The sequence below is a fragment of the Eublepharis macularius genome, chromosome 11 (assembly GCF_028583425.1).
Source record: "Eublepharis macularius isolate TG4126 chromosome 11, MPM_Emac_v1.0, whole genome shotgun sequence".
Classification (NCBI taxonomy): domain Eukaryota; kingdom Metazoa; phylum Chordata; class Lepidosauria; order Squamata; family Eublepharidae; genus Eublepharis; species Eublepharis macularius.
Genome location: NC_072800.1, coordinates 73923205 through 73949277, shown reverse-complemented (window position 1 = coordinate 73949277; position 26073 = coordinate 73923205). Strand labels below are relative to the sequence as shown.

Genomic DNA, 26073 nt, shown 5'->3' with positions numbered 1-26073 from the left:
TTCGTGCTTTATGGTAGCATGTAAAGATATAAGGGTTTGGGATCTTTAACAATTCAGCCCATCATACTCTGAAATGCATGATGCTGTTGTGATAGAAAAATGCCCACAACAAAGTGGTTTATAAACTGGCCTTGAATCAAAGGAAAGAAAACATCCCAATAAACAAAGCACCAAGTCATTAGTATGGCCTTGGCAAGTATAGAAAATAGTTCAGGTTAACAGCCACAGAAGTCCATTAAATATTTTCAAAATAGTACCGTAAAACAAATACCAGATGTTATGTTTTCAGTCTTACTCTGTCTGTCTCTTGTGCGCACACACATATGCTGAGTAAAAAGGCTTAAACAATTGTGGAGGGTTTTTTTTGCAAACATATTTGATGTTTAGCATCAGATGCACACTCTTTCATCACCACATTCCTCTATTGTTCATCTTAATGTGAAACAGACGGTCATCCAACCAAAGTGCAGAATGCTGTACAGGAGAAAACGAGAGAAAAGTCAGATTGTGAAGGGGGGGGGGGGAGAACAGCTGTCAAGTAATCATATTACTATCACAACTGGAGACAGGTTCTTTGTGTTTGGATAAAACTGAACCAACCACCTTAGACATTTATGTTGAGAGAGCTTTGAGTCAAAGTGAGTACCCATTGATCATACTTCAGTGTTTAGGCAGACCTATTCCAGGGAATGCCACCCTAAAAGGACATCTAACGGAATAATGACATTATAGAATTATTGTCTTTTAGAGATGATACCTCTGGAAACTATTTCAGTGAGCATCCGCATCTGACCAGGGTTATGCTTTGGAAATATCCAGCTACAGCTTGACTAGAATTCAGACTTCTCCAAGGGTTCACACAAAAACACAATCCCCAAAGTGGCGGCTGTTCTCTCAATAGATAAAACACTGTTATTAATCTGTAGACATGTCAAAGGTCGGTAATGTTATTTTTAAAAATGGATAGCTTGGATCTCTTGCAGAATAATCCTTTTAAAAGTTTGTTCAGAAGTAAGCTCCGCTGCGTTCCTTGGGACTTACTCATTAAATGCACTTAGGACTGCAGCCCGAACAAGACTCACGGCAGGATCTCCTGTGCAGTTTCCAGGAAGGGTTGTTTTTTTATAATGTTCTTACTGTGGCACTGCTAATCAGCTGCTTCTGTAAAGCAAATTCATAATTACTGTTTCACATTATGAGCGCATGTCAGACAACGGGAAGCAGAAGTCGCCAAATCTAACTTTTTTTGTTCTCTTCCCCCTCTTGATTCTAACCCCTGTCCCCAATGTTAAGCTTTAGTATGATTTCCAATTTAAACTATAATGGACTGTCTCTTGACTTCATTCAAACTGAAGCACTTACTACTTATTAAAAAAAAAGGGGGAGGAGAATGAAAGATAAGAAAGGGGCAAAAATACTGGCACGAAAATCCCATTTAGAGGCATTTCAAATCACTTTGAACAGTATGAGCTTGGGATGCTAATCATTTCAAAACTGAAGAGCTGTTTGAATTTCTGAGCAAAGCGTTTCATTGAAGTAACTCAGCTCTACATTATCCCAGCCTTCTAGATTTTTGAGAGTCCTTCAACCTGGAATTCAATGTAGTCAGTGGACGTGACGCAAAATGCAGCGCACTTTACAATCAGCAACGTGCAATTTGGAGAGCATTTCGACTTAAACTGAGATTGCTCGGCATTATATTAGCCCCTGGATTGTTGTTCAGGCCCAGCAACACACGAGGCTCCAGTTGCATGGTTCTTTCCCTGGCGCTTTGAATTTTTGATAAATGAAAAACGGCTTCAGAGGCTGCAGATGGGAGTGGAGGAGAGGCAGGGAGAGGGGCTGCTTAACCCTTTCTCTTCTTGCCATTTGTTTGTTCAAAATCAAAACCCTACCCCATGCCCCAAATTTTCCTTATCCTTGCTTTTGGATATAGAACTCTCTTCCAGGGAAAGCTATATGGGTGGGTTCCTGAATTTTTTCCCCAGAATAGTGGGAAATCCGCTGAGAAGGCCATTTTCTGGAGACAAATGGCTGTGAGGGAAAGGGTTGTAGAGATCTTCCATTCCCAGCCTCTAAGGTCACTTTTTGTTGAGAAAGAAATCAAACAATCAGGGAACAGTTGATTAAAAATAAAGGACAGCCCATTTGAGCTTGGAATGCCACTCAGGAGGAGGAAGCCCCCCCCCCCAGCCATTTTCCATGCTGAAACAATGCTGGGGCTAAATTATTTCCCCATATTGACTGCTCCACATGGAATATTCTGTAATTATGGCACAGCAGAAATGGGAAAATAACTGTCCCTAAGGGATAGCCCAGGAGAGCCGGATCTCGTCGGACCTCAGAAGCTAAGCAGGGTTGGCCTTGGTTAGTAATTGAATGGGAGACCTCCGACAAACACTAGGCAGGCAATGGCAAACCACCTCTATTAGTTGCTTGCCAGGAAAACCCAACTAGGGGTTGCCATAAATCAGCGATGACTTGAGGGCACTCTCTACCCCTAAAGGTTTACTAGCTCCAGGTTAGGAAATTCCTGGAAATTTGTGGGGTGAGGCCTGGGAAAGGCAGGGTTTGGGGAGGGGAGGGAACTCAGCTTCTGTGTGGTTGTGAGGAACCTGGACCCAACTTGTTAAAAGACTCAACATGCAGTTTGGCCCACAGTAGGTGGGATTTTAGTGAATGGTGTATAATGTAGACATAGTGGTGGAACTCTCTGTCTGAGGAAACTAGGGCTCGGCGGGATTTGCTATCTTTCTGCCGGGCCTGCAAGACGGAGATGTTCCACCTGGTATTTGGTGGGGGCTAGGCTGTCCTCTCACTGGCCATACCACTGAAGACCGTCCACCACCCATGCAGGAGCCCATAAATATGATGCAGGGCTTGATGTAAGAACCAAGCCCTGTGCCTAAAATGCTGTATTTTAATATTTATATCCACCTTTGAGAAATTTTTATTGTATATGTAATAGTGTTTTAATGTTTATTTATAATGTTTTTATTGTTTTTAAACTGTATGTTATTAATTGTATGTTGTCACACTGCCCTGAGCCCATCTGACAGGGAGGGAGGTCTAGAAATGCAACAAAAATAAATAAATAAATAAATAAATAAATAGGTTTTACTAACTTTAAGAAGCTGAAAAGAGGCACCAAAAGTGAGCTCCATTTTCCCCTTCCCTTTCTTCCACAGAGATACTATTGTTCAAGACTTCCAGTGTTTTGTATACTTCTCCTGCAGATCTAAATAGCAGCCCCTCTCTCTTCAATGAGGCTTCCTTCACATTTTTTTAAAGAGAATGCAGAGCATGTTGATTTAATCCACCCACCCACCCACTCCACCCCACTCTTGCTTTTGGGTGTATGACATACTTCCAGGAAAAAGGATGCTTGTGGGACACTAGAGACATACAATCTGCATCCTGCAAGTCTCAAAAACAATTTGAAAGGCTGTGACGTACAGGGGAAATTTAACACAAGCAGAGTTAATGCACCCAGGGCAATGCTTGCAGATAAAGCTGGTCCTGAGAACTTCATCAGGAACGTGCACCAGGTATTTCAAAAGCCACCATTTTAAGAGGAAAGAAAACATTTTGTTTTCCATTGCAAAGATATTTTAGAAATTCAGCGACTTCTGTTTTCCTCTTGACTGGTCACCTCAATGTTTTTGCATACTTTCGTATCAGACATAAAATGAAGAAGTGTGATTGATTTTGCAGTAATGATACAAGAACTAAAAACAAATACAAATTCCTGATACAAGGAACTATTGCTTGTGGATTTCCCCCCCTCTTCATTGAAACTTGTTCAAAATAAGCTTTTTACACACACACACACACACACACATCATAAATGCACTGGTCCAAAGAGACTTAAGCACTTGTGTGTGAAGAAGTGTAATTCAAAGAGCGGCATGTATGTAAAGTGCGCTCATGTGCTCATACGGGGAACATAGTTTTCCATTTTTTCATCCAGTAGCAATCATACAATTCTGTGCCACAGTGTCCCTACCCCAGGGCTTTTTTTCAGGGGGAACGCGGGGGAACGGAGTTCCGGAACCTCTTGAAAATGGTCACATGGCTGGTGGCCCCACCCCTGATCTCCAGACAGAGGGGAGTTGAGATTGACCTCTGTGCCAGCGGCATGGAGGGCAATCTAAACTCCCCTCTGTCTGGAGATCAGGGGGTGGGGCCACCAGCCATGTGACCATTTTCTCCGAGGGCAACCCACTGAGTTCCACCACCTCTGTTCCCAGAAAAAAAGCCCTGCCCTTCCCTTTACAGCAGATTTGCAGACTGGAGATTTTAAACTCCCGTGAATGTAAAGAACACTAAATGCAGACCTCTGGATCCAGGCCAGTGTGAATACATCAGGCACACAGATCACAGGTGGATAATTATTTGCATCTGGGTGTAGAAGCTGTTACCTAGACGCTGGTGAATTTCAGAGTAGACCACCTGAGTAGTCTGCATACACCTGCCCAGCTGATGTGAAAGCAAAACGATGTCATGCTGTGATTTTCCACATGCGGCAGAATCTCTTGACAGTTTGCACACAGAAGGTAGATGAATGGCTTTGCTCATTTTTCTCACATACAAATGGTTCCAGTGGGAGTTTGCATGCATAAAACAGCTGCTTTCCTGGTTTAAATGGCTCCACCACACATGGTGGGAGATAGTTGGAATATTAGAATCAATACTGATTTTTCACTCCTTTGCATGTCCCTCTGTTCTTACAGGTGGACTTGGGCCTTCTCCGGTTTGTTTCTGCCATTGGAACGCAGGGAGCCATCTCAAAAGAAACGAAGAAAAAATACTATGTGAAAACATACCGTGTAGATATCAGCTCCAATGGAGAAGACTGGATTTCACTTAAAGATGGAAATAAACCTTTGGTAAGGTTTTTCCTAATACTTATAAGTGGAAATTTTTGTGGATTGTTCAATTTATGATTTGTTTCACTGTTCTACTCTTTTTAGATTGTTATTATCTGTACTGGCTTGAATGCAGGATAAGGCAGGATACACATTTTAATATAAATAAATAAAAGAATATCCAAAGCAGAGAGAAGTTCTCCAGCCACTGAAGAATTAGAGCAAGAATGCTACTCTTGGGGAACAGGGGGCCTTTGAGAAGAAATGCATTCGATGGGGGAAGTTGGGAAAGTTCAGCTTTATTGCCTTTAGGGATCCCATTCGCCTGGTGGGGGCAGGGGATCTCCTGCTTTCACCCTCAGCCCCCTGCCTCCACTTACCTGGCCGGTGGGGGAGGAAGGCATGGGAATGGGCCTCCCAGGCATGCTCCCGGAGCGGCACGATGATGTCACTCCTGGGAGAGACATTGTTGTGCCACCCCGAGAGCGCTCCTGCGTTTTGCAGCAGGCTAATTCTGGCCCCAAATGAGCCTACTTTGGCCCACTTGAGGCCAAAATCAGCCCACTGCAAAGCAAGGGCTCGTGCACACTTTGCTCATGCACGAGGAGGCTCATGGGTCTGGCAAAAAGGTAAGTGCCAGGCCGCTCACCTCCTGCCAGGAGGCTAAGTGGATTTGGTAACACTAGTTGCCTTCCATTAAAAGAAACCAAATGTTGGATCCAACCCAATTTTTTTCTCAATCATTTTACTTTTTTAACTCGAGATATATCAAGACATTGACAGATAAGTTGAACAGAGTGACCAGGTATTCCTAGAATAAAAATTCGATTGCTACAAAATGGAGACAGGAACATTTGTTGGGTATACTAAGGGAAGGAGCAAGTTCTAAGAGGCGTTTGAGTATGAAGGTACATACAGACTTCCAGTACGTCTCACCTATATAGTTATCTATAGGATGTTTTTTCATCATGGGGAAATTTTATGCTAGCTAGTTGTAATTTTTTCAATACTCTTGATTTTTTTCCATGTTTTTACTGCGTGTGTTCTGTTTTAGCAAAATTTATTTATTTAATATATTGACCTCTCACCTTTCCATGCAAACTTCCCAGGTGGCATATAACCAGTAAGGCATTATATACGCCAATACAACATCAAAACAAAATTTAATAAAACAACAGCAATGAGAAGCAGTGAGACAGATAAGCCTCTAAATAGGCAGCAGAACAGAACAGCCTTAACTTAGTACTTAAAAGACAGAAAGATCTGGGGTGGATTTCCATTTATGGGGAGCAACCACAGATCCCATTCCCAGATTGGTACCCATCATCTTTTTATGCCATTTATAGTCCGCCTTTCTCTCTGAGACTCAAGGCGGATTACATAGTATGAGATTAGTAAGTGAATATCAAGGACATTTCAATAAACAATGCCATAGGGTATATAAATGCAAGTTTACAAAGACATAACATTAGCAAAAATCCAGTACAGAGTTGAAGAAATGCTGAAACAGAGCATAAGCAATTCTAGGACTAACATTAAACAATCTAGAACTACCCAGTAGTTAAAGCAACAGGTAGTACATAGGAGCACATGCTTAAAGCAATAGCTAGGACTTAAGACAACATAATGGTGAAGTCTGTGGTCCCTCTCTCTTTAGTGAAGCACCTCTCTGAGACCACCTCCCTCCTATCTGAGTAAAAAGCCCTCTTGAATAATTCAGTTTTGCATCATTTTTGGAAAGCCAGGAGAGTGGGGGCTCTCCTGCCCTCCTCAGGTAGGCCATGCCATAGGGTGGGGGCCACCACAGAGAATGCACATGTACGGGCAGCTGTTGATTTTGCCCATGTGCAAGGTGGCACCTACAGGACACCCTGTTCGGATGAGCGAAGGTGCCATGGAGGAAGATAGGGAGAGAGGCGATCCCATAGGCTTACGCCATTGAGCAAGCCACTATCATGCACTTCAGAGGCTGTGATATTTTTTGACCTGCTGCTTTATTTATTGAGATTGTACATCTGTTTGAATTGTGGTTTTTGTAACTGCTTTGAGGAAGGGGCATCCGGAAACAGGAACCCCTTGCTGGCAAACCCGTCAGCAGTTACATAATTTATCTTTGAAATATTATTGTCACAAATTGATGTGTTGTGGGGTAATTTTTGTACCTCTATATGTCTGTTGCAAGTCTGGGAGCATTTATACCATTGTTAGACCCTCAGTGGTCTCTTTCTGAATTATTCACGCCTTTTTTGATATTGATGTATTGTCGAAGGCTTTCACGGCCGGAGAACGATGGTTGTTGTGGGTTTTCCGGGCTGTATTGCCGTGGTCTTGGCATTGTAGTTCCTGACGTTTTGCCAGCAGCTGTGGCTGGCATCTTCATAAATGACCTGCCAACATCTTTTCCACACTGTGACACTGAGAGATCTCTCTCTTTTGGTGCTACACCTCTGAAGATGCCAGCCACAGCTGCTGGCGAAACGTCAGGAACTACAATGCCAAGACCATGGCTATACAGCCCGGAAAACCCACAACAACCATTTTTTGATATTGTTCTAAACTGTCTTTGCCTGTGTGCAATATAAATAATTTTGTTTACTCTGGGAGCAAGTGTTCTGCTGGGAGGATTGTGTGTTCTTCCCTTCATCGGTTGGGAAAGCACATGTTTTTCACCAGTATTTGGAGCTTGGATAGCTAACTGCTGCAAGTAGAGTAATGTGAAGAAGTTCCATAAAGTTTGTTTTTCACTTTTGGTATATTTAAGTTTAGTAATGTTTTATTTAAGTTTAGTTAGTTGGTCACGGGGTGATATTTGGTAGGGTAATACCTTGAACTGAGCATGGTAACTGATAGGTAGCCAATGGAGTGACTGCAGAATGGGAGTGATATTCATGCTCCTGCTTGCCCCCAATAACAGCCAAGCTGCAGCATTTTGCAGCAACAGGAGTCTCCTAGGTTAGAGCTAGACCACACAAGACGAATTACACAAGGATGTTCAAGTGAAGTGAGATGTAATGTTAGCCAGGAAGCGTAGTTTGAATTTCACCTCTCTCCACAGAGCCAGCTATATCACTCCCCAGAGGGATTGTTAATTTCACCTCTCTACAGAGCCAGCAAAGATAATTTCTCAGAGTTTTTGTTAATAATTGACAGAGCCTTCAGGGAGGCAAAATTAACAAACCCTCTGAAGAGCCATCTTTGCTGGCTTTATAGAGAGGTGAAATTAACAAACCCTCTGAGGAGCAATCTAGCCAGCTCTGTAGAAAGAGGTTAAATTCAAACTACACTTACGAGCTAACATTGTGTCTTCCTTCACTTGAGCATCCTTGTGTAATTTGTCTCATGTGGTTTAGCTCTTAGACAGAAGACCTATGTATAGTGCATTACAATAGTCAAGACTTGATGTTACCATAGCATGGATCCAGGTGGCCAGATCTGACTAAGAGAACTTGATTCTCAAAAGCTTATGCTACAATAAAATTGGTTAGTCTTAAAGGTGCTACTGGACTCTTTTTGATTTTGCTACCACAGACTAACACGGCTAACTCCTCTGCATCTATGACCATGTCAAGATAGGAAGCCATCTTAGAGGCTAGAGTGAGGTTGTAGAATGCATTTTGTGTTGCTACCTTAACTTGCTTTTCTAGTAGTATCCAAAGCAGATCTCAGGGGGAAGGAAATTGGGAGAAGGAGGACCTTCAGATAACCTACACCCAAGCCATATAGAGCTTAGAGCTGTAACTGAGTTCAGTTATTTTGAAAGTTGTAACACCTTTTTTCCCCACATTCAGTAAAGTGAACAAACTGAATAAAGGAAGTCAGCATTTCATCATTGAATCAGATGGACTTAATTTGATGTGGGTACCATGACAATCAGAAATAGTAACTAGGCGACGCCCAAAATATCCATTGTACCTTTTGGGCTTAGATCACTTCTAAAAAGTCTTAAAGCAGAGGAACAACTGGGCTCCTGCTGCAGTTATCACTCATGTAGACAGCAGCCTCTTTCATCCTGTAACATATTGAAAGAGAGCCATGCTTTATTACTGACCTTGGTCTAACAGTCCTGTGTAATTAATATTAATAAGCTAAACAGATGCCATAAATGTAGCCCATGTTTGCTAGTCATTTCTACTGATCTTCCTTCCTGCAGACCACTTCCTTCCTGTTAAAAAGGGAAGCACAATTCTCAGCAAGACTCTGACGCCAAAAATAGCCCCGACATAGAAAATGCAAATGGAGACTATTTGGGATACTTACGTTTCTTATCTCCAGAAGGGACAGGGAATAGTGGTTTCAGTTACACAAACAAAACAAGGGCACAAGGGCAGAAGTTGGATGGCTGAATTTTTTCACTGACATTGCCAGCTTCCCTTGTTCTGAGTAAAGTGCAAGCAGGAAATTGGAGGAAAGGTATAAGAAACCAGTGCCCATAAAAGGAGAACTGTGTAAGAAAAGGAAATTGAAGCTTTGCATTGTTCAATGAAGGAGTAGGAAGTTAGTCACCTTCCTTGAATTCAAGCACTGGAGAATTTAACTCTCTTATGGTCGAAGTTTCTCAAATTGCCAAAACAGATGCATCTTATCTTTCCTTAGTTTTGTTGTTTGTCTGGCTTGATGACAGCATCAGGCATCAAGGAGAGAAGAATGGAATGAATACCTCTTAGGGTCAAATGAATCTGGACCATGTCATGAAAGGTGATAAAAGAGCTTTTATATTCCTTAAACAATTTTGCAAACTGGAGTTATCCATAAGAGAGCCAGTTTGATGTAGTGGTTAAGAGCGGCAGGACTCTAATCTGGAGAACCAGGCTTGGTTCCCCACTCCTCTGCTTGAAGCCAGCGGGGTGACCTTGGCTCAGTCACAGCTTCTTGGAGCTCTCCCAGCCCCACCCACCTCACAGGGTGATTGTTGTAGTGGGGATAATAATAGCATACTTTGTAAACCGTGGATCAAGAGTGGGTGTTAAGCTGTCCTGAAGGGTGGTATATACATCAAATGTTGTTGTTGTTGTTGTTATAAGATAATGGTACCCAGAATATCTGAAGAACCACCACCTCTGGAAAGACAAAATGTGTCTATGTACTAAAATTATCAGTTGTGCTCCTCTTCATGTGTCCCACCTTGGCAAATTAGGTGGTGGCTCTCATGGAAAGAGTTCTTCTGTCATCACACCATTCACAAACAGACACCTATAATCTGTCACTATTTAAATATTCAGGCATCCAAAATAAAGTTTAAAAATAAATTTCTTATTAAAAGGAAAGCAGAATTTACATGGTGCATACAGGTAAAAAGCGAAAAACTTATAAAAATAGCAGCAGGCACTGAAAGATAAACTATTCATGGCTGATCTTCATAGAGGCACATGCCTTCATCTTTGCAGTAACTTGTAGAGATCTTGTGGATCAAGATGGGTAGCTGTCTGTAGCAGTAGAAAAGAGCAAGAGTCCAGTAGTACTGATAAGACTAACAAAATTTGTGGTAGGGCATGAGCTTTCATGAATCACAGCTCACTTCTTCAGATACCATTTTGTAGAGAGCTGCTGAACTTAAAAGTCCTGGGCTTCTCCCTTTGGGTTAAGTGAAAAAGAATCTTTACCCAACAAGAGAGAGACTAGAAAATGGCCAGTGTGCTGGGAGTATGCTAATGAGATGCTGACACCGATGCAGAGGAATGAAGCGCCTGAGAGCCTCTCTACACAAGATGCCTCGGCTTGTGTTTGCAATGTTAGTCGAGAAACATAGTTTTAAAAGACAGAGCCATGGAGATCGTTCCTCAGAGGGTTTGCTAATTTCATCTTCACCTCCCTGAAGGCTCTGTCAATTTCACCTCTCCAGCCTAAAACTTTGTGGGATTACCACCAGAGGGCAGCAAGGAATGGAAATGGGCTGGAGCCGCCTTCCAGAGCCGGGCTTGGACCTGGAGAGGTTATAATAGGCTGAAATTTCCCTTCTGGCATTTCACAGCCTTTTTACACAGCTCCAGTGTATAGCAAAGTCTTTGCCCTACTGCTGGCTTTGTCTTTTTAAACTACCCTTCCCGGCTAACATTGCATCTCCCAACATGTAGTCTTCACATGTCAGATGTCTCAAGTAGAGAGATTCTGAGATCTAGTAAGGCGTTAAGAATGATATAGTCCTTTATGGGGTTGACTGGCTGGAAGGAAATCCCCAGAACACTTTCTAACATTCTCCTTTAGTATAATGTAGAAGAGATCAAGATATTTGAAGTTTTTGTCATCAGGTGGCAGACAAAAGAATGTCACATTCACATGCCGGTAAACAGGCTTCTCAAAGCGGAGGAGTTTGTGGGGAGACTGGGGCCTAAACACAAAATAAGGTTGGTCAAGTTAGCTGACCAAACTTTAAAATCTAGTAAACTGGCTAAGGTTTGGTACAGAGACATGGGACTTTTATATTGTATAGGACCTGAAGGCTGCAATCCTATGTATATTTAGGACTAACGGATGTGAGTTAACCATTCGTAGGGCCATTAAAATCAGTGGGGTTGGCAATACTTGACTCTGTGATAGACTATGACACCATTATATCAGATGGCTGAGCTCTAGGACAGAACCTCCAGATGTCTTTAATTCTCTTTAAAAGGAGTCATGGGGTTGGAGAGGTGATTTGGGCTGGGTGCTTAACACTTTCCTTCTGTGGCGTACCGTAGACAGAAAACATTCCTGCACCCCCAGCAGCTATTGAGCTTAGTAGGGGGGGAAGAGTAGCAACCCTTTTCCCTGCCCAATTGGCTAAAAGCAGCTTTTCTTCTTGAGGAGAAAGCATAGAAGAGAACCCCCTATTCAACACAGCGTCACAGCCAGGGGTCATTTTGTAGAAAAAGAGCTGGAGGAACTCATTAGAGGAACTCATTAGCATAACTCATTAGCATATGCCATGCCCCTTGCCATCACCGGAAGTGTGTCATTGGCATAACTGATTTGCATATGCCACATCCCCTGACATCACCTATCCTGGCCATTCAGGGCTGAAATTGGGCCCAAAATTGCAAAAAGGGGCTGAAAATGGCCGAAAAGGGGCCCAGAATGGTCAGAATCGGGCCACTGCTGAGTGGGAAAGTGATCCACCACCCATCAGAGGCCTGATCCGGGCTGTTTCGGCCCCAACCCAGGCTGAAACGGGCCCAAAATGGCCGAGAGTCAAGTGGGCGGGGCCACCTGACATGTGACCTCTTTGGGGAACTGCCGGAACTGCGTTCCTGCACGTTCCCCCTCGAAATGAGCCCTAGTCCCAGCCACAATCCAAATCCCCTAACCACACCTACTTTTAAATAAATTTAAGATGTCTTCAGATATGATCACAGATCTCTAGCATCACTTTAGTTATGCCCTTATTCTGATTACCCACAGCTGGCAGTCAAAGGAGTCACAGGAACTCAACACCAAAGTATGATCTTTCTTGATTCATCTCCTCTCCTGGCTCCCTAAAGTCTAAGTTAATTTATTATTAGTAATTACCTTTTTATAAATAAGGCAAAAGTTTAAAATGCATTTAAAACAAACATCATCGCCTCCTCTCTTTCTGTAGGTGTTTACAGGCAACACAAACCCAACTGACGTGGTATACCGAACTTTTTCCAAGCCAGTTCTGACACGCTTCGTGAAAATCAGACCTGTAACCTGGGAAACTGGGATTTCCCTAAGGTTTGAAGTATATGGCTGTAAAATTACAGGTATGGACTACATGTGTTGTTGTTGTTATTGTTGTTATAAATTCCTATTCTGCATTACAAACATTTGCAGAAGAGAAAATAACTGTCAGAGAATGAGATCATTAATTGATCCATATTCTGAATAATCTAGAAAACACAAATGCTTATATGAAGTCACGTTATCATTATACAGCTGGCACAAGCAACCAATAATAAATATCGCAATATCAGTCGGTTTTACCATTGAAGCTATCCAGAGTAGTACAAAAGATTTTAAAAGCATGTCTGATAATGATATATGCCATTCAAGCTATATGCCTTTCCTTTAACTACATTCAACCATTACTGTTCCCCAGGAATATAACCCATATTATGGACCTGCTGGACATCAGTTGGCTCCATAGCTGAGCTGCTTATGCTACTCTTTGTATCGTATCACTCTCCCCAGATTAATACACTGTGACTACATAGAAGTAACACAGGACGTGAGAAGTACCAAATGGATGGATTCAAACATTGCAATGAACTGTAGTTTGTTGAAGCCACAGTTAGTTGCCCAAACCCTGATTAGTCTACCAGATGTACACTGTGTGGATCAAAGTTTCTTCATATATCCCAGCCACTCTGTCTGTTGCTTGCTTCTTTTCCTGCCTCTAGGCAGAATCCCCAAATGCTATCCTAACCTCACTTGCATTGCCAGGCTGCTAAGAAAGCCTCACTACATGTACAGCCCATTACCTATTGGTCAGTTGCAATAAATGGGAGGGAAATGGGGGTCAGGAACAAAAAAGAGTAAGGCAAGTTGCCTCTTCCTTGCTCTTGGCCCTCCCCTGTCTAAACTGTTTTACTGAATTCCTAAACTTTTAAAAGGTTAAACAAAATAGATCTTTTGCACATCTCCCCTCCTTCCCATTTCCCTGCCTTTTAAATTTCCTCTTGAAAGACCTTAAAGTCTCTGAAGCACATTCTTGTTTGGTGAGCCATTAGAAGTAAGGGGGTGTAAAGAGAAAATGCAGAAGCTAAATGCAGGCAGGCACACCAAGCTTTTCTATTGTTCTGCACTTCTCTTAAGGAGAGTGCACACAAAGTTCTGTCTGTCTGTCTGTCTGGTACTGCTCATACAACTATCACCTTAAGCAGAGATTAAAATGGGAAAAACTTTACTTAGTATTATTTTTCTGATATTTAATCATTGCCCCCATATATTTTGCCACAGAAAGGGAAACGGAATCATTTGTATCTGATAATAACTGCATCGCCTGAATTCTCATATTAAGTAGTTCCATATTTTCAAACAGAGGGATAATTAAGCTCGCCCTCAACTCATTAAATATGGGACACTGTAATCATGTGTTCAATGGTTTCAACTTTATCATATGGGCACCTGCATGTTCTGTTAGTATATGGCACTTTCTTCTAATAACTATGACACAGACAAAGTTTATCAGACCGAAGGTTCCTAAACAGTGAGTTTGTGTGACATCTGAAGGCAGCCAATGTGTACAGGGAACACACGTGCCAACTCTGCAAATGATGAAACACAAATGCTAGCACTTTAATGGCAAGTGTATCTGTCTATTCCAACCTGAAATATTAATCATATCTAGTCTACTCTATATGCGAAATAAATCAATCAGTGAAGGATCTCATCTCCTCCCAGACATCTGGGTATCTGGCCATCAGTGTAGGGAGAAACAGCAGTGGATGGCAGATGAACAAATCAAAGCTGTTGCCTCCACCTTGCCTGGTATCTTGTGTACAAGAATGATATCTGTATTTATGTGAGATATTAAGTTCCAAATCAAGGCCACGGGTAACGTACAGAGAAGAGCAATGGCAATTATTAGAGGTTTCTGGCTAGCAATCCATTGCCATTCCCCCACCTCTAAGGATTTTCCCAGTCAGATCAGTGGAAAGGAAGATCTGAACACAGATCCCTTTGCATATTCAATTTTACTGCCCACAAGTGAATGTGACAATCTGTTAGCACAAGCTCTTCATTGTGGGTGCCGCACATGGCTCTCGATGGGATGGTTATGAACAAGCGACAATTGATTCCCCTCCCCCATCATACAAAGAAAGCGTTTTAGAAGCAGGGGGAGGTGTTATGTAGATTTTCAGGCACGCTGAATAATTAGAGGAGGATTTGTTAAGGAGCTAATTGTGTCTTAGCTAAAATCAAATGTCATCTAAACAACCTCTATTTAATTAAGACTGATGAATCCACATTTGAAAACTGTAGTGAGCACGTAGTCATTCCTGTTCTTATTTCTATGATTCTCAAAGAAATAGAATTTATGTAATTAGATATAGATCCATGCATTGAAGCACGTTATATGTATTGTTTTCATTCGCCCGTTATCTCTGGAAATTAAAGGTTCTTCCAGAGGAACCAGTGTATAAATGAATGGAGGCTTTCCATTTGGGAAAAGGAGACCTGGCAAAATTCTAAAGACAAATGAAACAGAACGGCCCACCTTCCTGGCCCAGGCAGAACATCCCGTAAAATATGTAAACAGATATAGCACACAGGAAAGTGGCGCTTAGGTAATTCCATGGGTAGATAATTTAACACAGCAAGCTGCAGTAACAATATGTATGATGAAGTCCCTATTTCAAATCCTCTACATCTTTCCCTTAGCTTCCCTCTGCAGTGCAAGGGAATGTGTTGATCCAAATCATGGTATAGAACCAGAAGTTTCTTTTTCATTTATGGAAAGTATCCCTTTCCTGTGGAGGGTCTCATCTTTATCCGTTGAAGTAGTGTTCTGTTCACAGCGGACAGAAATGCTATTTTACAAGGTTATTTTAAAGTTCACTGTTTAATGTATGTGAAGTGCTTTAAATACTTAAGAATGGCCTGGGATAAATATTTATTGTTGTTATTGTTGTAATTTAGATTATCCTTGCTCTGGCATGCTGGGTATGGTATCTGGCCTCATCACCGACTCTCAGATAACAGCATCGAGTGAAGTTAATCGAAACTGGATCCCCGAAAATGCTCGTCTTATAACAAGCCGCTTAGGCTGGGCGCTCCCTCCAACCACTCATACAAAGGAATGGCTCCAAATAGACCTTGGTGAGGAGAAGATCGTGCGAGGCATAATTATTCAGGGAGGCAAGCACAGAGAAAACAAGGTCTTCATGAGAAAATTCAAAATTGGATACAGCTACAATGGATCAGACTGGAAATTTATTATGGACCCAAGCAAAAGGAAGGTCAAGGTGAGATTGTAATCAGGTTGTGATGCTATGGGGGAGAAAGGGTGATGGTGCTATTGCCTTGAGCAGAAGCTAAATAGAAGACTTCTTATCATGTTATGTGCTGTCTAGGGAAAACTTGCTTGCCAGTAGATAAATATGCATTTTATAAGAAAAACTTGGTCACGTCTTTACAGCGCCCTGTAGTTGTCCTCCATCGGTGTATAACAGAACTCCCATTTCATGCAGAAAGGCAGTGGAATCCCAGAGAACCTGGGGAAGCATGAGAGGTTTGCTTCAAGCAAACTAGAGCTTTCTTTCTCACCACTGACCAAGCCTTGCAAAGGTGTTTCTCCAGTTGGGATCCTGCGTCGCAGAATATCACAGTCATATCAGCCCATTTATGGTGTGTTTTCCTCACAACTTCTGCCTTGCTCCTTTATCCTGTAATCTAATGTAAACGTGTTTGGATTATATGGCATAACGGGGCAATCATTAAAGAATCCTTTGGGCAGCAGAAGTCCTTGCCTGTCGGTGTTACACATCAGAACTCACCAAACTCTGGAAAGTGGCATTGGCTGCAAAAAAAAGTCATTCAAGGTATCATGGCACAGTATTTTTTTTATGTCAGTTTCGAATAACGAATCAGCTTTGGGGTGGAGACCAGGAATAAAGTGAGGGAGATAAAGAGCCATTTCCATCCTGCATTGGCCCCCATCTTTTCTACATATAATATATATTTCCACCCTGGGGAGAATACCCTTTCTTTTACCCACAGCCATTTAAACACCTCCCCATGTTGACAGTTGGTCTACTAGGCCAGGGATCGTATTAAGCCTTCAGTTTTCAACATCTCTACTTCTTCTTCTTTTTGCTTTTAAATTAACCAAAAGCATAACACCTTTCCTTGCAAAAGTCATTATAAACATTAGGCAGAATCTTTGATGCACTGCAGTACTTCCAAAACAACTATTTCTTCATCATTAATCTTGGGAATAAATGTAACAGTGCATCTGTTTTTATAATGCCCTTGATGCACCCAGGGAAGGAGTCACCATAAAGTGTGAAGAGTGTATGAATCAACACTGAGATCTAACTACTTATTTTTATATATATATTTTTCATATTCTTTCAAACCTGGGGAAGCGGGGAATAGAATACCATATGCTTTTGATGTGGCAAATTTAATGCTGCTTGGCCTTCTGATATTAAAGTCAAGGCAGTTGCCATCACTGTCAAAATAAGCAGGCATGATGAAAATGAATGCTGGCAAACATATTAAGTCCACTCAGAATGTTCACTGCTAAGAAAAATAAGTTTTAGAGATTAGCACTTTGAAAAAAAACCTGGACGTTGTGTAACGTGTAATCCTATTAAAATTTTCAACATGTTTAATAACATTTCTGTGACACAAGGGAGAAACATTTTATAAAGGAATTTCATCAGTTCCTGGGATTTAGAAATCTGGTGGATTTTAAAACAGGACTTTGGTATTTTAATAATGTCAATCAAGCTGGGCTGTACACAATAGTAACTCCACTGACGGAAAGCCTAAATTAAAAGCCATTCTGTTTCTGAAATTAAACACAGTTTAATCACTACTTTGTTGAAAGGGATGAACCAAATGATATGGGGACATCCTAAGACATTTTGCTCCCCCAAGCAGTACCATGAATGGCTCAGGCTGACTGATCTCCAAGAGGATGCTGGAGCTAAGCTGTTCAGATGTGCTGCAGCAAGTCTAATAAATGCTGCTACTCCAATCAATCGCTTGGCTTGTTTCTCGGCTTTCAGGCCAGCCCTGGTGCAATAATGTGAAAAGCAAGCTGTGGCTTCCCAGGATACCAGTCATGCACTTCAGCACACAATCAAGGCATAGGGTCTGCATAAATGCTTTATGCGTGTGTAAGTGCAACGTGCTCCCAAGCGGAGCTTCCTTTCTAACTATTATGTTTTTATTCTTCCCTTCCTCCAAGGAGCTCAGAGATGCCTGCAAGGTTCTCCCTTCTCCCATTTTATCCTTAAAACAACCCTGTGAGATTAGCTTTAGAAATGATGATGGAAAAGTTCACCCAGAGAACTTCATGGCCAATGAGTCTCCCCAGTTCTGTTCTAAAACTATAACAACACTGGATACACTTGCACCCCCTGAGTGGCAAAATGCAGTTCACTTTCAAAAGCATCTTGGCTCTTGGGGAGAGCTGCTTCACAGAAACCTTGGGAGCCCTAACCACTTACTCAGTGCTTGTGCTTAAACAATATTGTGCTTAGATGATACTGTGATTTTTCCCCACTGGGACATTCCCCCACGCTATGAGCAAGAAAGCCAGTTTATGCGTTGAAAAATTTAAAGCTCACACTCTCCAGAATCTGACCAAGGCGTTCTTACCAGTCCAGGGCCGATTCCAGACGGCCCTCCCCATCCCGAAACGTTGTGCGTCGTCGCGCAGAAAATGCGAAATATCGTGTTTTCTCGTGTGAGTTTTGCGCAACGACGCGCAAAACTCGCGCGAGAAAACGCAGTATTTCGCGTTTTCCGCGCGACGGATACGCGACGTTTCGGGACAGGGAGGGCCGTCTGGAATCGGCCCAGTTGGAGATAGATCAAGATGGGTAGCCAAGTTAATCTGTCCGTAGCAGTAGAAAAGAGCAAGAGTCCAGTAACACTTATAAGACTAACAAAATTTGTGGTAGGGTATGAGCTGAAGAAGTGAGCTGTGGCTCCCAAAAGTTCATGCCCTAGCACAAAGTTTCTTAGTCTTATAGGTGTTACTGGACTCTTGCTCCTATCATTTCAGTAGTCTGGACTGTGGCATTAGACGTTGGAATATAGCAATTTCTTGTGTATAAAGAAGGAACGATCCTGCAGGGGGCAGCGAGCTGTAGTTAAGACAGGACAGTAAGGGCAGTACTTTCTTTCGGAAGGGGATTTTCCTTGTCTGTTTGCAGAATGATGCTCTTAGAACTCTGTAGTCTTTCTCAACTGTCAGGGCAGGTAGACTTTTCTATCCAGTTTGCTAGTTCCAGAAATAAAGGTTTTTGTTACTGTTAATCATTTCAGAGTTCTGACTGCTGCATAGGCATTCTGCCAACATCAGGAATACTGACATAGCACTTCAAGGCCTGCTGCACTTTAAAGGAAAGCAGAAGTTCCCCTAGGACTCCTTAACAACTGAGCATACTGTGCTTGACCCAAAACGTATTTCTGTCAGAAGAGCTCCCACTGAACTAAGCGCAAAAAAGAGTGGGCTGACATCACAGCCGTCAGCCTTAAGATAGTTTGAACTATTGTCCCTTGTGACTCTAATCTTCAGACGAATTAGTTTGCTTTTCTTCCCGTATGGTTCACCTCAATTTTCAATCCTTCCTATTCGTATAATTCTACCCTCTTTCCCTCTATCTCAAACACAGAGGTCTTGACCCAAGGTCCACTGGAATCAGCTGATACACACTGTTTGTCTTTACCCGGCTTTGGATTGGACTGTTCTAATGACCTTTGGGTCTAAAACAACAAACCTGCTCCCTAATCATTGTAGGAATCCATTTATGTGTAGCTGGTTTTGCACTAACTGCCCTCTGTGGACCCGTCTACTTCATGAACCTTATTTCTTTTTGTGTGCCCCTTCCTGACCTCTCCACTCATCTGTCATTACTTTCCTCTTTCTTCTTCCAATACTTTGCCACTCTTGGTACAAACGTCTCCTCTATCCAAGTACTGGTTAGCTGGAACTAGCTTCTGAAATCTCTTAAATCTTCTCTAGTCTTGCACGAACTCACTTTTTTTTCTGTTTCAAGTATTTTTAATTTCTCTTTTCTCTATACAACCAAGTAAGCGGTAGAACAGGAAATAATGCTCTCTTTCCTCCATTCACCCCACACTTAAATGATTGGGGCATATGAATGAATAGTCATAATTAAATCACAGATAGGTCTAGACTGTACAGATGACACAAGACAATGGTTCAGTATAATTAGGATTCAAGGGACCATTAAATGTCTATTGAATTCTATGCCTGCGTGTCACTACATTGTACCGAAACCTTTTATAGAAAAGTTTCCATTATTATATATTGCTATTTAAATAATAATTATGGAAAAGCCTGGATTCCATAGTAACATGTGCCTATGCCTATGCTATAAATAGCATTTCATTTCATATTCTCTGTTGTGCAGGAGGAGGCTTTTATGAGTTTTCAAGTAACACATAAATATAAAATAAACTCTAGTAACTACAAATTAATTGGATCCATGCCCTCTCAATTCCCTTTAATAAGAAGTGTTTACTGAATGCTCCCTATATTCCAATTGATGCTACTTTTTTAGAACTAAGCCTGTGGAACTCCTAACATTTATATTCCTGATTCTATGCTTTGTAGCAAGAGTAAATTACTTTGCTTCTGTTGTGCCCACTTAATCTGCTTCTGTTGTCCCGCTCAACTGCAATTTAACTTTTCCCCATTTTCCCCATACAAACCAGAAACTGAAGCTAACATTGAAAAAGTTTTGCAAACTATGGGTTACAAGGCATCCTGGTTTGCATGAACCATGGTTTGTGTAGTGCAAAGCCATGTTTGGTGTGAGAGCCAGTTTGGTGTAATGGTTAAGGGCGATGGGACTCTAATCTGGAGAGCCAGGTTTGATCCCCCACTCCTCCACTTAAGCCAGCTGAGTGACCTTGGGTCAGTCACAGCTCTCTGGAGTGCTCTCAGCCCCACCCACCTTACAGGATGATTGTTGTGGGGATAATAATGACATACTTTGTAAACCGTTCTGAGTGGGTGTTAAATTGTCCTGAAGGGCGGTATATAAATCAAATGTTGTTGTCGTTGTTATAGTTAATGTTGTGAAGGGAGGGGAGAAGAAGAATTTCACCCGAAGGAGGAGGAGACCACAGCACCAGGGCAAGGGTATAAATCTGCTTTATTTGAACTTCAACACTCAAAGCCTCAGCCGGGGATCCCCCTTGGAAGCTAGCCTGAACTAAGCCCCCTTCCTCAAGAGCCTAGCCTGACTGCTCAACACAAAAACTAGGCAGCAACTAACCAGAACATATATTACAGGAGGGACTGCACAAAATGATTTGCAAACTGTAATTTGTAGGGCATCTAAACCAGACCCTAGAAGCAGTTTCAATTAACCTGTACAATATGAGACATTCCATCCAGAAAGCAATGGAGACAGAAAGAAAAGGGGGAAACAAGCAATTCTACCACTGATTCTTGGATAAGTCATGCAACTGTTCTACAATGACCAGATGGAACGGCTGCTGCGGGAGACAGCTCTGGGAGGCACAGAACCAAAAGACAGCTGTCCCAGGCAGACCAGTGGAGGAGGCCTCCCCATCCCACCTCTCCTTCTAATGCAGCGAGGTGGAATGGCTGCTGATGGAAGCGGTCTGAGGGGGTTTTTAGAACAGCAGCTGTTATAGAAATTTTGTTTTGCCTCTAGTTTATGCCAGTCGTAACTCACTGAGGTCAATTGCTGAATGTTCTTGTGTTGTAGAGGGGGAACCAAGGATATGAGATAGTAACTCTGTGCAGATGTTTATACTGATCACACACAGAAGGCAAGGTTGTGCTTATCATCCCTCACTCCTGACCTTTGTAGAGGCAACCAAAATGCTTGTAGGGAGGCCCTGTGTGTGAACAAGTGTATTTTCTTCTGCAGACATTTGGTATTTGCTTGTCCGCCATGCTGTTCATTGGACTCAGTACATACATTCAACTGCCAGTTTTCATGTGTACAGTAATCAAGGGTAGAGAGATCAATTGCTATGCCAGGCGAACCAGCCCTTTAAGTCCTCAAATAGCCTACAGTGGGTGAGAACAGGCAGAGTGAGAGCCAAGCTACAAGTGATGAATTACACTTGCTTGGCAAGTGAACAGACTCACGTGTATTCCTCCCTATTCACTTGCACTCCACTTGATCAAGTGGAGGGCAAGTGGAGAGCAAGTGAACAGGGAGGAATACACATGAGTCTGTTCACTTGCCAGGCAAGTGTAATCCATCACTTGTAGCTTGGCTCTCTATCACAATAATCTGCGAGGCACTAGCTTAAGCAAGTGAACATCTTAGTGCCATATCTTATGGCCATTTCCACCCTATCCAAAAACTGGAAAGCACAGAAACTGGAAAGTATAGAAACTTTGAAGGGGCAATGAGTAACACAAACTAACATTGAGAGAGCACTCGTTGGCTGTTTTCCATGGCCTTCCATTACATTGCAAACAAGGGGGAAACAGGCTGGGGGGGGGGAGATGGGTTTGCATTCCTCCTTTTGTGAGGCCCCCTCTGCTTTGTCAGAATCTGGTTCATTTAAGAGGAATGTACTGCTCTTTGTTGTATGCTGTGCTCATCTTAAAGCGCTTAGTACCTAGCAGCTGCAACTTTTATCAAAGCAAGGAAGGTGCGGGGGGGGGGGGGGAGGAGAGGAAGAAAAAGATTCAAACTGCCTGAGTGGAAATTCCCTGAAATGCCACCATTGCCTTTCATCTTGATTCCAAAAGAGAACTCTGCTGTAATCGAGCCAGCTCTTGTTAAATTTAAAATCAAGTGCATGCTGTTCTTTCCACTTATTTTTTTACTTGTACAAGATGTCGCACCAGGAGATGCAGAGGACCATTGGGAGAGATCTCCTCCTCCTCCTCCTCCCCGCTTACCTGTGATGCACACTAGGTTGGTCACTTCATCTGGGTCAGCCTTCTCACTTGGCACTCAGCGGCAGCACTTTTCGACTTGAATGACCAGCCGGGTTAGGAGGGTCCCTTTGAGATTGGAAGGGAATAGGAGGAATGAACATAGCCTGTAAATGCCCTTTTCTCCTTATCTGGTCAGCCCCTTTCCCACCATGTCTCCTTCTGGCTGCTAGTATCTCCTTTCCTCTTCCCTTGTATCAGCTAACTTGAAGGTAGAGCCTAAGCACACACACACGAATGCAAAGTGTTTGGTATATTGGACAAAAATGACCTCCTCTTAACCACAAAGCAAACAAAAATCTCACAGCTGCACCTCACCCAGAAACTAGTTCCCACCCTCAAAGCTTTAAGACTGCCTCTCTTCACAGTAACAGGAAAATGTGCATTCATCAGAACATTAATTTTAAATAGCTACGTTTCCAGGGATGGTTTTCTGGTGGGTAGCCTTGTTGGTCTGCAGAAGAAGAGCAAGATTCAAGTCCAAGAGCACCTGGAAAGACCCACAAGATTTCGTCTGGCGAACGGAGCTTTGCCTCACAAAAGCTCCTACCCTGGAAATCTTTTTGGTCTTTAAAGTGATCCTGGACTTGAATCTTGCATTTCCAGAGATGGTTATTCAAATTTTGAAAGGCGCTTCTCTTCATGATCTGCTGTTTCGCCCGTACTCTCACATTTAAGCAAGTTAGGGACGGAAGTGTTTGCATCCCTTGTGAGCAAAGGAATAACCATATGAATTCTCCTCCTGCTGTAATGGCTTCATCCTGAGCTATTTTACATTTGCTGCTCCTTTACAACCATTAACTGAGGAGTCTGCTTGGCCTGTCAAATACATAGATCAGGCCTGGGTGAGATCTCAGTTATAGACATTCCCCATCCCCAAGAGTGAATTATATCTAAATTTTAAAAATCCCTTCCTTGACCAGGTTTCCCATGTACCATCCAAAATGTAGACCTTTTGTTATTATGTCCTAGTAAGCATATAATAAATTAATTCTTTTTTTTAGGAATAGTTTTACAAAATTCTGTTTTACAGCTATGGCTTCTTACATTTCATTTGCTCCCTTGAAATAATATTAGAGTCTCTAAGCCTCCGAACAAGAGGGGTGAATCAGAGTTGAAGGTTCTGTCTGGGAGAGTTTGTCTGATTATATATATATGGCAGAATCCAGTCCACAGTGAAATCTCCCTACTCCATGTAAATTTCAGATTGGAGCCTCATTTAAAACCTATCTTATTAAAACACTCCACTCCTCTGACAGATTGATTTGTGGAAAATGAAATGTGCAGCTTCTCGGAGACACTTTAACTAGCTGTCCCTTCCTCTCATTTAAGACTGCTGTGTCAGCCACTTGATAAAATGGTTAGGAGAAGGACTTGGGTTACTTGTCACTTGGCTCAAACACTAGCAGCATGAAAAATCTCTGCTGGCTAAAAGTGAACTTACAATGATTTGTTTGTGTGTTCTGCAGATTTTTGAAGGAAACACCAACTACGACACACCTGAGCTTCGTGTTTTTGAGCCTACAACAACCAGGTTTATTCGTGTCTACCCTGAAAGAGCCACACTGGGCGGGTTGGGGCTGAGGATGGAACTGCTGGGCTGTGAAATTGAAGGTAATTGCGCAGCGTAAGATTAAACTGTTGCATTAATTGTTTCCACACACACACACACACACACACACACAAGCTGCTTATGCTACTGTTGAATAAGAAATACTTGGTTTCTCTGTTCTACATTAGCCTTTAATGACGTAGTAATGCCCTTTATAACTGTAGTTATAATTTGAGAGATGAAAATCCAAACCCTTCCTTAAAACTGCCAACTGATTGGCTTCAGCACTGGAGTTTACAAAGGGGTGGGGGAGAAATAGTAATTCAAAACAGCTTTGGGTTTGTTTAAAATGCGATGAATGTTGGACCGAATGAGAATTGGGGACTTAGATTAATTAATTATTCGTTTTAATAGGATTTCTTCCTTGTTAATGGGCCTGACATCTGTACCCTACCAGTCCAAAAATTGTTCATTCTCCATATGTTATCTGGATCAGGGCCTTTGATTCCATTTGGCAACAGTATTAACAATCTTATACAGATTATAAAAATCTGGAATTTTTGCTGCATGACAAACTACTTCGTGAAACTACAGAGGGAAATTTCAAAAGCAGTTGAATTACAGCATGAGTATGCTGTTCAAAGTGTGTGGGGAGTGGTGTTCAAGGGGGGGAGCCCACCCACACCAGCATAGCCGCAGTGAAGCACAAAGAAGAAAGAACTGAGGTACAGTGGCCGCAATTTAGGGGACAGAGCCACAATGGGGGCTACAATATTCATTGGAGGGAGCTTGAATGGAGAGTCCAAAGGACATCCCATGCTGGAGGGTACATAAAATCCTGCTGCCAGATCTGGGTTTGGAAGAGATACAAAAAGTTCATCTGATGTTCAGATCATCTCCCATTGTTGAAGCTGAAAACCACATTTCCAAATATGGAAGGAATAGGGTTTTATTTCTTCCATAGAACTGATTTCAATATGATCCTTCTAGCCTTTGCATACTTGGGGTAGGAATAAGGAATAAGCCACAAATCTTTTCCCCTCCCTTCATGCTAAGAAAAGAAATTAATGGATAGAGAGAGAAGCTATTACCGAATCCCTTGTTCATTCCCCACCCTTCAGTCTGAACATCATGTTAATGGGAGGGCAAAGGGCAGGAAATGAGGAGACGATGCCTAGAAAGGAAAGTTTCCTCTGTGAAAGAAAAAAAGTCTTGCTTCTGTGCTGTAACAAATGGCTTTGTCTTGCTTGCTGACGAAACTGCTGGCAGAGCATATTTTAGCTGAGCCTCTCAAGGTTTTCCATTTCAGTGCCTACCTCAGTCCCCACCACCCCGGACAGCAATCTTGTGGACGAGTGTGATGACGACCAAGCAAACTGCCACAGTGGAACAGGTGATGACTTCCAGTTGACAGGTGCAGAAACCATCCTCATTCCATTGCAGCACCATTTTTGTTTCAGTCATTCCCCAGTTGTTATGCTTGCCTTGCCTTTGTTACTCAGTAGCAAAAAAGCTGCAACCTGTGCGTGCAACTTCTGTTGGATCCCCATGGTTGGAACCTCATTACCATTTTGATGCATGTGAAAATCGGACACTTCACCCGCTTAAGGATTTTTACCAGATCATTCATTTGCCCTTTGATCCCTTAATGAATTGATTACATTGTAACACATTTGCATATTATCAAAGCCTCAGTATGTGTTCCTTCTTGAGATGCTAAAGGAAGTGAGAGTACATACAATATAATAAAAGGAATCTACCACTCTTCATTAAAATAAGCATTATTAAATATGAGCATTATTATTTAAATAATAATAATATAATAACAGCATTTTCAGATATATTGCATTTTCAAGTGCCGATATTTAAACCCTGCTACAACTCAGTATGATACCTGTTATTTCCTAATTTCATCTTTCATCTTTTCTTTTTCCATCTTCTTTGCAGTAACACACCAGAACCAAAATAGCTTAAGAAAACCCCACAGAGGTGTGCCTTAAACCTCTCATCCCACTAATTAAAACTGGCCTCATCTAAAACATTAGTCAATTAATCTAGCAGTTAAACTGATTAAAGCTTGC

At 42.1% G+C, this 26073-nt stretch overlaps 1 protein-coding gene and 1 long non-coding RNA gene across 4 annotated transcripts in view; one reads left to right on the top strand and one right to left on the bottom strand.

Annotated features, from left to right (window-relative positions):
* NRP1 (neuropilin 1) overlaps nt 1-26073 on the top strand; it is a 172833-nt gene that overhangs the window by 121306 nt on the left and 25454 nt on the right. The window contains exons 7-11 of one of the 2 annotated variants that reach the window (XM_054990732.1): nt 4734-4889; nt 12421-12565; nt 15444-15769; nt 23910-24054; nt 25302-25385. In XM_054990732.1, coding sequence (XP_054846707.1) covers nt 4734-4889; nt 12421-12565; nt 15444-15769; nt 23910-24054; nt 25302-25385 — 856 coding nt within the window. Of the gene's footprint in view, nt 1-4733; nt 4890-12420; nt 12566-15443; nt 15770-23909; nt 24055-25301; nt 25407-26073 lie in introns of both variants that reach the window. The other variant, XM_054990731.1, reaches the window with a different exon arrangement.
* LOC129337208 (uncharacterized) lies at nt 29-22651 on the bottom strand. 2 transcript variants are annotated; one of them, XR_008597795.1, is made up of 3 exons: nt 22405-22651; nt 758-1161; nt 29-474 (listed from the first exon to the last, which is right to left on the bottom strand). It is a non-coding gene; the product is annotated as an uncharacterized LOC129337208 (long non-coding RNA). The 2 variants fall into 2 exon arrangements; XR_008597796.1 differs by having other exon boundaries at nt 1042-1161.